Genomic DNA, 16005 nt, shown 5'->3' with positions numbered 1-16005 from the left:
ATAAAGCTCTGGTTAGGCTCCATTTGGAGTACTGTGTCCAGTTTTGGTCCCCACTGGCTGAGGATCCTGGGATTGTATTCATTGGAGTTTAGACGATTAAGGGGAGATCTAATAGAAACTTACAAGATAATACATGGCTTGGAGAGGGTGGACGCTAGGAAATTGTTTCCGTTAGGCGAGGAGACTAGGACCAGTGGACATAGCCTTAGAATTAGAGGGGGTAAATTCAGGACAGAAATGCGGAGACATTTCTTCAGCCGGAGAGTGGTGGGCCTGTGGAATTCATTGCCACAGAGTGCAGTGGAGGCTGGGACGCTAAATGTCTTCAAGGCAGAAATTGATAAATTCTTGATGTCACAAGGAATTAAGGGCTACGGGGAGAATGCAGGTAAGTGGAGTTGAAATGCCCATCAGCCATGATTGAATGGTAGAGTGGACTCGATGGGCCGAATGGCCTTACTTCCACTCCTATGTCTTATGGTCTTATGGAATGTGGACACAGAGCATGCTTCACCCAGAGACAGACTGCTGATTGAAAAACCAATTAGGAAGAGTCATGGAACCCAGGATCATCTGTATAACTAAACTCCCCAACTGGTTCCTGGACACATGAACAATACACATGGGTGTTCTCCACACTACAAGAGACATTTCTTTCTCTGTCTGCAGTGAAGTAACCAAATCCTGAAAGATAGCTAGCTATTCTCTCCCACCATTTGTATTAATTGTTGCCTCAAATTGACTGAGAAATTGAAAAATTAATGCATTAACTCACCCCCTCCTATATCTTCAGCAAAAAAAAACTCAAAAGGACTTGGCTTCAAAGAAGCCAAAACAGACCTTTCATTGAGGAGGAGAAAGTGAGGACTGCAGATGCTGGAGATCAGAACTGAAAAATGTGTTGTTGAAAAAGCGCAGTAGGTCAGGCAGCATCCAAGGAGCAGGAGAATCGACGTTTCAGGCATAAGCCATTCTTCAGGAATGACCTTTCATTGAGCCTTGTATTGAATAGTGCCCCCCCAATATGTTCTCCTCCACTCATTACAGCTGTGTCTGGGTCTGGATGCATCTGTCAGCAAGTTATGTTGATATTTTTAAAAAAGGTGTTTAGAATGATTTTATTTGTAATAAATGGTAGTTCACATCAAGTACAGAAACCTGGTCGGTGTTTTCTGCTAATGAGAATCTGTCAGACAGGTCATTTGGGGACTTGGATTAAAACTTTAACTTTTGATAATGACCCCAGCTTTAGTGGGCTCAAATGTCAGTGCATTTTCCCCCAAAGGAGTTGAAACAAGTACAATGGCCAAAGTGGCCATCTTTTGTGCCAAGATATACAGAGAGGGAGCCAAATTAGATGGCTCAATAACAATGACTGCTTGACCAAATGTTGCAGAAGGACCTTAAGAGGTTACCTGACTAGGTCAAGTGGCTGATACTTATACCACACACCCCACCAGGCCCAGCATTCAAACAGCAGGTGACGGTGGTTCACGGCTCCATGAGTCTTAATGGAATTTTTGCTTCTGTGGCTTCCCTGCAGAATGCACAAAGAGAAAATCCTTCAAACCTTTTGTCTAAACTGGGTTGAGCAATTAATTGGCTATTCCAGATCATAAATGCAGCATTTTTCTTTAGACAATATGGCTGACGAATAAAATGATTAAAACAAATTTTTCATTTAATTTGGCACCTCAAAAGTGTAGGATTAGTGCAATTAAGTACACTCCCTCTCACCCAGCTACCCGTAAACTGGCATCATAAAAAAATTATTTTAAAAAATTGAGTTTAAGCAGGTTCCACTTGTAAAGGGAATTGTGTCTTTATTCTGGGAATGACTATGAAATATGTGCAAAACCAGCTAGTGCTATCAAATCACATTGAATGGAAGGTGAGTCTGTAAGGTTTTGGGTAAGATGTCCTCTTCTACGGTCCTTAAGTGTTCAATAAGCTCATTGCTATTCACTGAATATGTAAATCTCATTACAACAACCCTGATGTAGGGAGGTAGAGGTGGAAGATGCAAGAAACAACCATAAACACCAACGTATAAGAAGTGAATCAATTTCAGCAGCAACACTGCTATTAGCTGAAAGCACTTGGCAATGATATGCCGTGATTTTCTGATGTTCCCTATTCACTGGATTAAGCCATTCCGACTGAATGAACATTGATTTTTTTTTTTTAAAACAAGCCTAGCCTAACTCTCGAGGGTTCTGGACTCAAGAGCATGTACCTACAAGCTATTTTAACTTTACAATGCAAGATACCTTATTTACCTCATGAAGTGGGAATGCTGCCTCATAGGTGCTATTTCCAAGTAAACGATTAAGTCCTGTTTAAAAAAAAAAGAATATTAAAACTGCTAAAATGAAATAAATTAAAATAATCTACTTACCACTCGTCAAAATTACTTACATCTCTGTTTAATATATTAAAAAAAATCACCATCTCTCACCTCCTGCTTGTTGATTTCCCATTTCAATGAACCTTCTACAAGTCAGCCAAGTCCTAGATTAAATGGGGTGCTTAAGATCAGTCATATGGGTACTGTGTGTTTTGATTTGGTTACAACCCGATGAGGCTCACTAAAACCATAAAGTGAAATGAGTAGGATTCAAACATCAGGAGTGTTTGACTATTGGAGTTAAGAATCAACCACCTTTCACTGATCACTAAAGGAGATTTGTAATTTTAAAAAGTGACATATGCTTGAGCCAGTGATACATGTGATGTGGATGAAGCAGATTTTGAAATGAATTAAAAGATTCATTAACCAATAGAAGGACTTCACTGTGTCAGAAGGATTTCATATTCCACTTGTAGAAAGGAAAAAACATGTAGGACTGCAGGAGACTCAAACATGTGATTTTTTCCACTTAGCTTAGAACAGTCAGTGGATTTTCTTGGCGTTCAAGCTTATTGTACACATAGAAGTAAACATTAAAAAAAATGCCAGGGCTGTAAATGGACAGAAAGTAGGCTTCAAAGTCTTGAAGATTCAACATTACTTAAAATTATGAGTGACTGCTTCATAAATAATGCTGGGATGCATGTTGCTGGACATCTTTAATATTCCAAGACACAAGAGTGCCAATTGTTAACAGCACTCATTACATCAGCAAGATCATTGGGCCAATGAATTTCTCCAAACTGTATTTATGGGTTTTTTTTTCTTTTAAAAAACACCATCAGTTGAAGATGCCACAGCGAACGTGTTACAGATAAACCTCATGAAACACGAGCAATTCAGTTATTGGCAATCTGCTGTCCAGTTAACTGAAAAATTTTAAAATCACTTCATTCATTGTTTCAGCTCATGATACTCCCACACTACTTTCTAAAACATAAAATGTTTCTTATTTCACAACAATCTTCTTTGGCTCAATGTGGATGTTGTACAATAATTTGTGTAATTAGCTGAAAACAATGGATGAACTGAAGAAAATTGAAACTTTTAATTAACTGTATAAAACCCTAGCAATCACTGATTCACTAATGTTTGTTATCAAATCTGTGCCGTTTCCCTGAAATTGTAGTAGACTGAAATGCAGATACACCAGCTCCTTGAATGTTGTTTCGCTGCTGCGAGTGATTATTCTCCTACGCAATACATTGGGAGGATACCAACGACCATCCATTTCAGTTCACTGGATAATCAGAAAATCAGAGATTGAAGCAGTGCTGAATACTAAAAGCTGCAATTGAAAACCATGAGACCCGGTCTTCCCTCTTATATTCACTCCATGAAATAATTTAATGGTGTTGTCAAGATTTAGAGATTGTCATGGTGACAGCATTCTTGCACTCAAGAGTAAAGAACAATTGAGAGCTTTTTGACAAACTGAGATAGCATTGGACATAAACTCATCTTTATTCAACTAAAAAAATGCTCAGTTGAAACAAAGTATTGATGAATTATCAAGAAATCTTGATTATTTGTAGATCAAGTAATCTGGGCCAATATTATTGGGAACAGATGGGTTAAAGCACCAACAACATATCTGATGAGCAAAGAAGCCCAGCTGGCATTGGATAGAAAATCCCTTTTAATGACTAAAATCCACAATTAAACTACCCCAAAGCATGTTTTTGGTGTGTGTTAACATGCATCTACTGATGATCAATAAAATAATTACCAGTTTATCACGTGGTTCTACACTTTCAAAATCAAAGGGGAAACTTAATTTGTGGATTATGATAGGCTTGGTGGTGATGTTAGTTAGATTGGGGTAACAGACTGCACTCAGTTCTTTAAAGTCAAAAGATGTTTATACTGTACTTTGATTACACAAATGCCTTACATTCCCATTTATAAATGGAAGCTCTCCTATACCAATAGGTCACATTGTAATTACACTTTCATCAGTGGGGACACTAGACCTTACTCAAACATCCCATTATAAAAATTAACAATTTGACAGGGAGGAATTGCCAAAGGCAAATATTTAAAATACAATTCATATTGAAGTATTCTGCTGCATTTGCACCATCCACACAGATTTAACTGCTTTACTATTGGCAATGTGTAACCAAGATTCACTCACATTTCCTCAGAATAAAGCCACAAGACTCACCTATCTTGTTCTTGCCCTCTTCATATTTGACCCTTTGTAAAATGTGGTGTAGAATTCTGCTTCGCGTTGCATTGTTGAAGAACGTGTCTTTGTTGTTTATAATGAAGCTGAAATTATATGGAAGGGATTTTGCAGTCACCACTTTCAATGCATACGTGGGCAAAGATAAAGAATATCGTTCTCGTGGAGTTGGATTTTGTTTTGCTCTAAGGAAGCCTGGAAGAAGCAATTCAACATACTAAGACCAACCCTAATCTTCCAAGAAATAAAGATAAAACCCAAACTTGTTATTTCCTGATGTTATTCCCCAGAAGACAACAAATTCATTAGAACATATCCAAATACAAACTCCTTGTCCAAGTTCCACCAGTTGGAACTTGTGACCATGAACAAATAATGATTATATTCCCGGGATCAAGCCCCTGGACAGGACTGTGGCATCGTCTTCACCATGTGGACTGAAGTGGTTCAGGAAGGCAGCTTACCACCATCCCCTCAAAAAGCGATTTGGGATCAACAATAAATATGACACCATTAGTATATCAGCCACCACAAAAGATTTTGTAACCAAACTGTGCACATTAAATATTCCATGCTGGGTTAAAAAGAACTCCAGCAGCTCAGTAAGTGATGCTTTGTACCCGGTCATGGTAAGTGAGTTGGAGGGATAGAGTCTTTAAGTGCAGGCACTCTACATGATGTTGCCAATGAACACAGGCATGTTCCAACTGGATTAGAAATTAAAATAAACACAGACAAGAGGAGAAAGCGGCGAAGGCTGCAGAGCTCAGACTGGAGTTCAGCAGCATGGAACATAGTCTCTGTGGACTGAGGAACAGAGTTAGTCTGATCCACTGAGCATTTCCAGCCATGTATTTTAAGTTGCGGTCTGCAGCACTTCCAGTATTCAGATAGTCGATCAGCCTAAAGACCTTTGAGTCGCATCAACGGCTAGCAAAATAATCATGCTAGCCAAAGGGATGCAATTCACTTTCTAGATCAAACTGAACTCATTAGTAATGGTCAACATAATTTCAGGAGGAGCACACCCTGTTATCCTGAGTCTCTCAAATCATTGAGGGGGCTGTAGAATATTCTATGATACAATAAGATGTCAAATCAAGAATACTGCACATGTTTAAGGTATGGACATCCAAAGTAAAACTGCAGCTAACAAAATCATTGAAAGGAGCAGGTTATGATCAAGAGGTAGATGCTGGACTGTTGAGATTCCTGGATTTCTAGAAGCACGGTTTCTCAATCACAAATTGTTATGATGCATAAAACAGACTCAGTGTACAGTAAAATGATCTGGATTGGACGAAGCAAGTTGACCAAATTTGGAGATTCAAATACTGATCCCCATAAATGTTTCAAGACAAACTATTAGGGTGGAATGGTACAAAAATGAGAGAAGAGTTTAGAACTGATGTAAAGAAGGTCCTCTCCACACAAGTTAGAGAACACTGCCTCCATTCACATTAAACACTGTAGGAATTTAGAACTGGCAATTTTGTGAAAGACATTAATAAGATCTTGCTAACTACAACCACATTACGTTATAAATGTGAGTCAGTTTGTGACAGTTGCGCCACATTCATCAGGCAATTAACAGGTTCCTAAAAATCCAATTCCCTTGGCAATTCCCCAAACACTGATCAGTGGAATAATGAAGGTATGCACACCTGCAGTTTGTGATTAACCAGGATCTGTTTTAATGGGAATATTCACTTTCAGTAAAGTGCAAAATACTGCTAAAAATTGACTCCAATTATAGGTAATTCAGGATGTGATCGACACAGGTCAAACTATTTGGTAAAACGAACAAGGGCAGGACTAATACAATTTATGGTCAGGTCAAGTAGAGCCCAAGGGGTTCAAGTATATAATTCATTGAAAGTTGCATCACAGGTAGATAGGGTGGTTAAGGCTGCTTTTAGCACACTTGCCTTCGTTGCTCAGACGACTAAGTATTGGAGTTCGGACACGTTGATATGATACAGGATGTTGGTGAGGCTGGTTCTGGGGTTGTGTACAGTCCTGGTCGCCCTGCTATAAGTAGGATATTATTAAATTGGAAATGGTCCAGAAAAAGTATTTACCAGGATAGTGCTGGGAACGGACAGTTTGAGTTATAAGGAGCTGCCGTATAGGCTGGGATTTTTCTTCACACTGGAGCATAGGAGGTTGAAGAGTGACCTTATTTGGGTTTATAAGGTCATGAGGGGCATATATAAGGTGATGAGCAAATATCTTTTACTTAGGGTAGGAGGAGAATTCAAAAAATTAGATGGCATAACTTCAAGGTGAGGGAGCAAAGATTAAAAAAAGGACCAGAGGGGCAACTGTTTCTACCGATAAGGTGGTTCATATGTGGAATAAACTGCCAGAAGTAGTGGTAATGCAGGCACAGTTACAACATTTAAAAAGACATTTGAACCGGTACATGAATAGGAAATGTTTATGAGGGATATGGGTCAAATGTAGGTAAGTGGGACTAGTTTAATTTGGGATACTTGGTCAGCATGGTCAAGTTGAACCGAAAGAAACCCTATCCATTGGCCAATAGAGATTGTACATCAGCAAATCTCAACAGATGTGGAGAATGGAGTTAGATCAACACAGACTCTCAATAATTAACAGCCAAGAAATCTAGTTCATTCAAGAAAGTACCTAATCTAAGATTTCAAACTGCATTTTGAGCAAGATATTTGCATCTGCCTCACTGAACCTCAAATCACAAGACTTGCTGTTGTTATCTCAAAGCACTGTTCAGGCATACAAAAGCAGATTTGATACCAACTTTCAAATGGAGACTAGACATAATTGAAACATGAAATGTTTGGACTGCTTTGAGAAGAGAGCAAATGAGTGGGATTAAAAAAGTGGGAATATCAGATATGATGGACCAAATGATCTTGTTCCATGCATAATGATCCCATATGTCCAAGACTAATTACTACTGACACACTCAAATCAAAGCCATGAAATGATACAAAAAAGTTTGGCCAGCGGTACTAGAAGGAAGGGTTGTATATTTCGTACTTTGCTGGAATGGATAATAGCTGATAACAGAAACCACCACCTTTCCAGCCACATTGAGTCAAATGAGCTCAGTTCCTTCTCCGCGGTCAGTGTGCATTATCACAGTAAAGTTCAGAGAAACTTTCCTTCACTCTAGCTCCTGGACAATTGAAATGAACAAGGGAATATTACAATATAAATTAATCCCTTTTGAATTGTACATGCTGAATTAGTTTGTGCTCTTTTCCAGTGATTTGCACTTTGCAAAGCAGCATGGAGGAAGAACAACCACATTAATTTTGCATTGATTAACTGCAGAGATAAACTGGGAGGTTTTCCATTGCAAAGTATATTTGCTGGTTCAGGAAGTCTCACTGCTAATCAGGCATTCACTGATATTGATCAAATAATGCACAGGCTGAGCTATAAATCTTTCCAAGTGAATCAGAGAGCAGATACTATCCTGGCATTAAATTGCAGAGCAATTATTAAAAATCGGACATGTGCCAAGAGGCCAGAGGGAGATGGAGGAATGCTGACATTCAAGGGTGGCATAGGCTGTGGAGACACAGAGGGGTGAGGTTACACAACTGAACAAGAATTTTACAGTTACACTTCATGACAACTTTCAGAGCTTTCTAGTGCAAGCACCAGCCATGGCTGAGTGGGTAATGCTCTTGCATCAGAGTCAGAAAATTCTGGGCTCATGTCTAGAGGCATGAGTGCTAAAGTATGGACCAAGCATGATTTGAGACAGAATTGTTCTATCACAGTCGCAATCTTTTCCATAAGACGTTCAATTGAGTGACAGAGTCCAGATGAAAGGTCAGAGGTGAAAGGTTAAAATTTCACTCTCCACAGAAGCTGCCAAGCCTGCTGAGCATTTCCAAGTTTCCTATTTGTTATCTGAGATTTCTGGCATTTGCAGTATTTTGTTCCGGTGAAACTGAAGCCCTACCTATTCACACAGTAAAGACCCCTCAGCTTCTCTCAGACATGATGTAGAGGAGTTCTCCCTAGGTGTGCCAAACAATTCAAGGTGACAAAGAAATTAGCTGGTCATTATCATGTTGCCATTCGTAGGAGCTTGCTGTGCTTCCTATGTTTCAACTATTGCACTGTAAAAGTACTTTACTAACCCCAAAGCACTGTGGGATTCTTCCCTCCTGGGTCACTGGGTCAAAATCCAAGAACACTGACCAACAGCACAGTGGTTATTATGAACAACCCATGAACTGTAGCACTTGAGAAGGCTGCTCACCATCCCCTTCTCAAAAGGTGATAAAAAGTAATATTTGCTGGCCTGGTCAATACCACGCACATCATGTGAATGAATGAAAAAAGGCACAAGTTTTGTTTTCTTCACACATGTGATATGGGCTGGTCCAGTATTTATTCCCATCTCTATACCAATTACTATCCAAACACAATTAGAGACAGGTGTACAGCATGGAAATCAATCTTTCAGTCCAACTTCTTCATGCTGACCAGATATCTTAAATCAATCTCGTCCCATTTTGCCAGCTTTTGGCCCATATCCCTCTAAATCCTTCCTGTTTATATACCCATCCAGATGCCTTTTAAATGTTGTAATTGTACCAGTTTCCACCACCTCATCTGACAGTTCATTCTATACACGTACCACAATCTGCGTGAAAAGGTTGCTCCTTAGGTCCCTTTTAAATCTTCCCCCTCATCCGAAACCTATGCCCCTCTAGTTCTGGACTCCCTTACCCTGGGGAAAAGAATTTGGCTATTTACCCTATCTATGCCCCGCGTGGTTTTATAAACCTCTTAAAAAAAGATCACCCCTCAGCCTCCAATGCTTCAGGGGAAATAGCCCCAGCCTATTCAGCCTCTCCTTATATCTCCAATCACCCAACATACTTTTAAATCTTTTATGCATCCTTTCAATTTCACAACATCTTTCCTATTGCAGATCTCCCTTTAGTCCAACATAGTCAAGCACAACGCAACGCGCCACTGTCTCAATAATGATGTTTGAGAACATATCTTGATGCATCAAATAGTTCACTAAAAAGTTGGTCAAATAGTACTGTAAATTACTCAATTAAGTTTTCTGTAAACTTAGGAAAACAATTCATTGTTTTCTTTTCATGTCCAGATCAATTTAAGATTCAAACATTTTATAGTATTCCTACATATCAGATTCTCACTGGCTAAGTTAGGTTTCTATTATGGCCACATTATGCTGTTCAATTTTAAAGTGTAATTAACATCTATATAAATATCATGCATATGGAAAGGTTAATCTGCTCAGGTGTTGAGGATATCACTAGGAGAATAAGTAAGGGAGAACTAGCGCATTTGGATTCAGGAGGTAGTTTTTGATAAAGGTGTCAAGAGTTGGTGCTGGAAAAGCACAACAGATCAGGCAGTATCAGAGGAGCAGGAAGATTGACATTTTGGGCATAAGCCCTTCATCAAGCTTATGCCCAAAACATTGATTCTCCTGCTCCTTGGACGCTGCCTGACCTGCTGCGCTTTTCCAGCACCACACACTCGACACTGATCTCCAGCATCTGCTGTCCTCACTTTCTCCTACCTTTTAATAAAAGGTTCCATGTAAGAAACTAGAGACACATTAAAAGCACTTGGATTGAGGAGAGCAGACTGGCATCATCGAGAATTGGTTCAAGACTGAAAACAGTGTGGAAATAAAATGTGTCTTTTTCCAGGTGGAGGCAGTGACTATTAGCATGCCACAGGGATCTGTGCTTAGACCTCAAGTATTCACTAGATTAGAACTAAATGCAGCATTCTCAATTTACCAACAAAACCTGATGGGATTAAAAAATCGGTAGGAAAATACAAGGAGACTGCAGGGATATTTAGACAAGTTGAGTGTGTGCGCAACACATGACAGATTCAGTATGACATGGATAATCACATAACTATACTCATTGGTGTGAAACAAAAAGGAAGAGTATTATTGAAACATTAATATATTGGGAAATGTGCATGGACAAAGGGATCTGGGCATCCTTGCACACCAGTCAATGAAAGCAGACAAACAGGCACAGTAAGCAGTTAGGAAGGGAAATGGTATACACAGGAACTTCGATTATCCGAAGGACATAGGCAGGGAGTACTTTGTTCAGTTAATCAAATTCCGGATAATGAAATGCCAGACAACAGTTTAAGTGAGCATCGGGACCTTGCGATCTTGCCAGATAATCCAACGTTTGGATAATAGAGGTTTCTCTGTATTTGCCTTCATCACAAGAGGCTGGGTTCTGAAGCAAGGATATCATACTGCAGTTAAAAAGAGCCTTTGGTGAGACCACACCTGGAGTGGTATGTGCAGTTTTGCTTTCCCTACTTAATAGGGAATATACTTGCCATGGTGGAAGTGCAGCAGAGATTTACTAGGCTAATACTGGGGCTGACAGGACTATCATATTGCTTAATATAGGTTCAGCTGGAGCTGTATGTACTACAGTGAGGATGAGCGGGTATCTGATCAAAACTTACAAAATTTTAAACAGGGTTGGACAGACTTGCAAGGAGAATGTTGCCTCTTGTAGGGGAGTCTAGAACCAGGGGTCAGTATCAAGGTCTTTAGGCTATTTAGGACTGAGATGAGGAAACACACCTCCCCCCCCCCTCCCAATCAGGGTTGAGGTATTAAATTTTAAAGGTATTAGTGGCAACAAGGTGTATGGAGAGCAAGATGGAATATGGCTTTGAGATATATTTAGTCACAATCATTTTTGAATGACAGAGCAGTCACAAAGGGCTGAAAAGCCTACAACTGCTCCTAGTGTCTGTGACTTCCATATTTGGTGAGGTTTTGGGCAAAACAATGCATTAGAACTCTCACTGTTGTTAGCCATTTAAATATATGTTAGTCCTCAATTCCCCCCTCATATTCCTGTACTTTCCTATCCCATCATCTTGTCAATTAGGAAATTTCAGCTTTTTAACACACAGTGTCCATCCATAAAGTCACTCCAGAGATTTTCTGAAGTTAAGCATAAGCAGCAGCAAATTGCGTTACAACAATGGATTCAGAAAGGTCTGGGCAGGGTAGATGCTGAGAAATTGCTTCCTCTGGCTGAAGAATCTAAAAAGATGGGGGAAACCAGTCTTAATCCTAGCCCTAACTGGAGGATAAGGGATCAATTGTTTACAACGGAGATGAGAAGCTGTTTTCTTCAAATGGATTGGGAACTTTTGAAATTTCCTATCCCAGGAGTGTTATGAAGCCATCATCATTAAATATATTCAAAAGGCTGAGAAACAGAAACATCAGGGAATGTGGAAAAGCAGCAGGAACATGGTATTGAGGCTAATGAGCTGCCATGATCATATTCAATGGTGAAGCAGGTTCAAGGTGAGCCACATGAGCTACTTCTGTTCCTATTTCTTATGTATAGATGACCTTGCAACTGGCGTTTCCAAGATGAAAAGGTACGGGTGGAAGGCTGAAGCAGAAGTTTCTGTGGAACACTGTACATAAGGAACCTGCCAGATGAGTGACCCATACTGGCGCCCAAGTCCACAAACACAAGACTAAGTGCTTTTCCATGACTACTGATGATTTGGGTGTGTGCACATCATCCTCTACACCAGCAATTCTAGCGGCTTCATCTGTAGTGGTTTCATTTAACTCCCATTGTTCAATCTCCCAGTCACAGGCTAAAATTTAAACAAACATTTCATTCTAACCACTGGTTACAGAGTTTGAAAGTGTTTCCTGGTGGGAAAACAAAATGATTAAGGAAAATGTAGTTCGATTGGATAGAAATGGTGTGCATTGATATGGAGAAGAGGCAGGAGATGGGCACTAGGTAATAGAACCAATGGAGACATGATGGGCCAAATGGCCTCCTTCTGCACCATAACAGTTCTGAGATTCTAATGGTAGTTCACAAGACAAGGATATATTCAATATGTGTACACCTGCTCCAAAATCCCCTATTACAGATCAATGTGGAGATGCTCATTAATTAAAGATGGAAGCCATTGTGTTTTTCAAAAACATACTATCAAAAATCTTCACAACTCATTCATCCTCACTTAGCTATTTTTTTTATTTTTAAAGTTTCTTGGGGATTAGCATCTCATCAGCAATACGCCATTTGTTGCCCATCTCCAATTGCCTGAGAACATGTAGTGAGCTGCCTTCTTGAATCATTGTAGTGAGCACACTCTTGAACACGCTGTTAAAAGGAGACAGTTCCAACATTTTTGTCCCAGCAACAATGAAGGAACAGTGATACAGTTCCAGGTTAGGATAAGGAGTGGCTTGGAGAGGAACTTGCAGATCTTGACATTCCCACATCATTTCAGTTAGTTGTCTTGGATTTGGAAAGAGCCTCGGTTAGTTTTTGTTGTGCATCTCTTAGACAGTACTCACTGCTACTAAGCATCAGTGAACAGAGTGAATGTTAACAGTGTTGGATGTGGTACCAATCAAATGGGTTGCTTTGTCTTGGATGGTGTTGAGCTTGTGTTGTTGGAGCTGCATTCACACAAGTACCCTCACAAACCTGACTTGGAGATGATAGGGGTGAAGAGGTCACAAAATTTCCAGCCTGGTCCTCAAAAGTATTTATATAGTGGCTCATTTAAGTTGATGGTGAGGGATTCAGTGATGGCAATGCTATTGCATGTCAAAAGGAGGTGGTTTGAATCTTGTTAGAGAGGGTTACTAGTTAACATTTGTACCGCACGAGCACCATTTGCCACACAACTCAAGTCTGAATGTTAAAGGTTTTGCTATGTTAAAAAGGTAAAAATTGCTCCTGCACCAGAGAAATGACAGACCTCCTGCTGACATATTGGATCTCTTGTGCTGAAGGTAATACCAGTTGAGATGTTTGGATTACAGCATTGAGTCAACACCCTTAAACAATATTACACCATTCATAAAGAAGGTCCAAAATAACATGGTTAAGAATCCTGAACGAATCTGGAACTCCCTCTGAAGTGCTGTTACTATTTTCCCTGATAATCCTGCATTTCCAAAGTCCCTCTATAGTCCAATGAAATGTGAATGATCAAACCTGGAAACTGTTGTGTTACTGCATCCAAGACACTGATACAAGTCAAAAAAGACTTGAGAATGGGGCTGATTATCAAAAAGAAAATTTTACTCTTGGTGGCAGAGGGATGGCCGGAGGTATTAAGCAGCCATTTTGCTATGATCTTCACAATCATGGATGTTATCACTACTTGGAAAATTGCCCCCATAGTAGTTGAAGAACTGAACGCAAGAACGTTCCATCTGCTGTCTGTGATGCTTTGAGCTATGATGCAGGAGGGTAATACTTACTGATGAATCCTCTGCTGACTGAAAGGAGCTGTGTAGCAGTCTGTGTCCTCCAGATCTGGTAACGTATCCTTGTCCAACTTCATCGGTTTCCTTGGTAACCATCCTCTGAACCTGCTCAACCTTTTCTCCATCCTGTTAGACAAACACACGACAGTTATACATGGTCTAGTCTGACTGCTTAAGCCTCAAGGGAATTAGATACAAATAGAAATTGAGTCAGTTGGTGCAAATGCAAATTTGTGCTTCAAATTAAAAAAAAGCAAAAAAGGTGTCAGTCTGAACTGGAACAGAGCTGAGTATTTGCAGAGCAATTCATCTCTAGCTGACCCAAGTCAGGCACAATTACACACTGTGGCTTTAAAAGGAGGAATAAAAATCTTTTTGCCCAAAATACAACTTAGCAGCTGAATAACAGACTGTACAATAACATGATATTAGTTCAGATTTCCTGGAAGCTTGCAGCTTGTAATGACATGTCAATGTCATTGCAACATTAAAAAGTACCCAACGATCCACTGACTTCTGGCATTAAGTAACACTAATACCTGAGTTATACAGTACCTTCCTGAGGTTTTGATGGTGCTGTACCACTTCCCTTGCCAAAAAAGAATTAACACCTTCAGCACCCCAAAACCACTTTTTAAAAACAAAAAGTCAATGGCACCTGTGGACTTGCTAAATTAACACCATCAGATCATATGGCCACCTTAGACTGATTGAAATTAATGTTGGAGGTTGCTTGTTAGCTGGATGAGTCAAATGATCACACCAATATGCCCAACACAGGCGATCTCATCACATTTATGGGAGCTTACTGTGAGCAAATTGGCAGCCACATTTCCCATGCTGAAACAATGACTACAATTCACTGGCTTTTATCAGTTTTAAGACTGCAAAGATAAGTGACTGTACAAACATAAGGTTTACCTTTCATGCTTCACATTCTCAGACCAAATCCACTGTCTTAGTGGTGATCAAATTAAAAATTTAAAAGGTAACATGATTCACTGTTAGACTTGCTGCCCACACAAAGTTATTTTCACAGTATGGTAAAAACAATAACTGCAGATGCTGGAAACCAGATTCTGGATCAGTGGTGCTGGAAGAACACAGCAATTCAGGCAGCATCCAACGAGCAGCGGGCAAAAGCCCTTCATCAGGAATAAAGGCAGAGAGCCTGAAGCGTGGAGAGATAAGCTCGGGGAGGGTGGGGGTGGGGAGAGAGTAGAATGGGTGAGTGGGGGAGGAGATTAAGGTGATAGGTCAGGGAGGAGAGGGTGGAGTGGATAGGTGGAAAAGGAGATAGACAGGTAGGACAAGTCCGGACAAGTCAAAGGGACAGTGCTGAGCTGGAAGTTTGAAACTAGGATGAGGTGGGGGAAGGGGAAACGAGGAAGCTGTTGAAGTCCACAATGATGCCCTGGGGTTGAAGTGTTCCGAGGCGGAAGATGAGGCGTTCTTCCTCCAGGCGTCTGGTGGTGAGGGAGCGGCGGTGAAGGAGGCCCAGGACCTCCATGTCCTCGGCAGAGTGGGAGGGGGAGTTGAAATGTTGGGCCACGGGGCGGTTTGGTGGATTGGTGCGGGTGTCTCGGAGATGTTCCCTAAAGCGCTCTGCTAGGAGGCGCCCAGTCTCCCCAATCCAGAGGAGACCGCATCGGGAGCAACGGATACAATAAATGATAGGAGTGGATGTGCAGGTAAAACTTTCATGGATGTGGAAGGCTCCTTTAGGGCCTTGGATGAAGGTGAGGGAGGAGGTGTGGGCACAGGTTTTACAGTTCCTGCGGTGGCAGGGGAAAGTTGTATGTTTGACATCAATAAAATACTGCTGAAAATGTGTTGCTGGAAAAGCACAGCAGGTCAGGCAGCATCCAAGGAACAGGAGAATCGATGTTTCGGGCATAAGCCCTTCTTCAGGAATGAGGAAAGTGTGTCCAGCAGGCCAAGATAAAAAGGTAGGGAGGATGGACTTGGGGGAGGGGCGTCAGAAATGTGATAGGTGGAAGGAGGTCAAGGTGAGGGCGGAGAGGTCAGGAAGAAGATTGCAGGTTAGGAAGGCGGTGCTGAGTTCGAGGGATTTGACTGAGACAAGGTGGGGGGAGG

At 40.7% G+C, this 16005-nt stretch overlaps 1 protein-coding gene across 4 annotated transcripts in view; it reads right to left on the bottom strand.

Moving 5' to 3' along the window:
- LOC122559777 (anoctamin-4) overlaps positions 1-16005 on the bottom strand; it is a 196160-nt gene that overhangs the window by 42611 nt on the left and 137544 nt on the right. For all 4 annotated transcript variants that reach the window (XM_043709787.1, XM_043709786.1, XM_043709785.1 and 1 more), the window contains 4 exons: positions 13903-14034; positions 4578-4684; positions 2280-2335; positions 1416-1537 (listed from right to left, as the gene is read on the bottom strand). In XM_043709787.1, the coding sequence (XP_043565722.1) occupies positions 1416-1537; positions 2280-2335; positions 4578-4684; positions 13903-14034 (417 nt within the window). The remainder of the gene's footprint in view (positions 1-1415; positions 1538-2279; positions 2336-4577; positions 4685-13902; positions 14035-16005) is intronic.

Source organism: Chiloscyllium plagiosum, chromosome 19, assembly GCF_004010195.1.
Source record: "Chiloscyllium plagiosum isolate BGI_BamShark_2017 chromosome 19, ASM401019v2, whole genome shotgun sequence".
In the NCBI taxonomy this organism is placed as follows: Eukaryota; Metazoa; Chordata; class Chondrichthyes; order Orectolobiformes; family Hemiscylliidae; genus Chiloscyllium; species Chiloscyllium plagiosum.
This window is presented reverse-complemented; position numbering and strand designations above follow the sequence as displayed.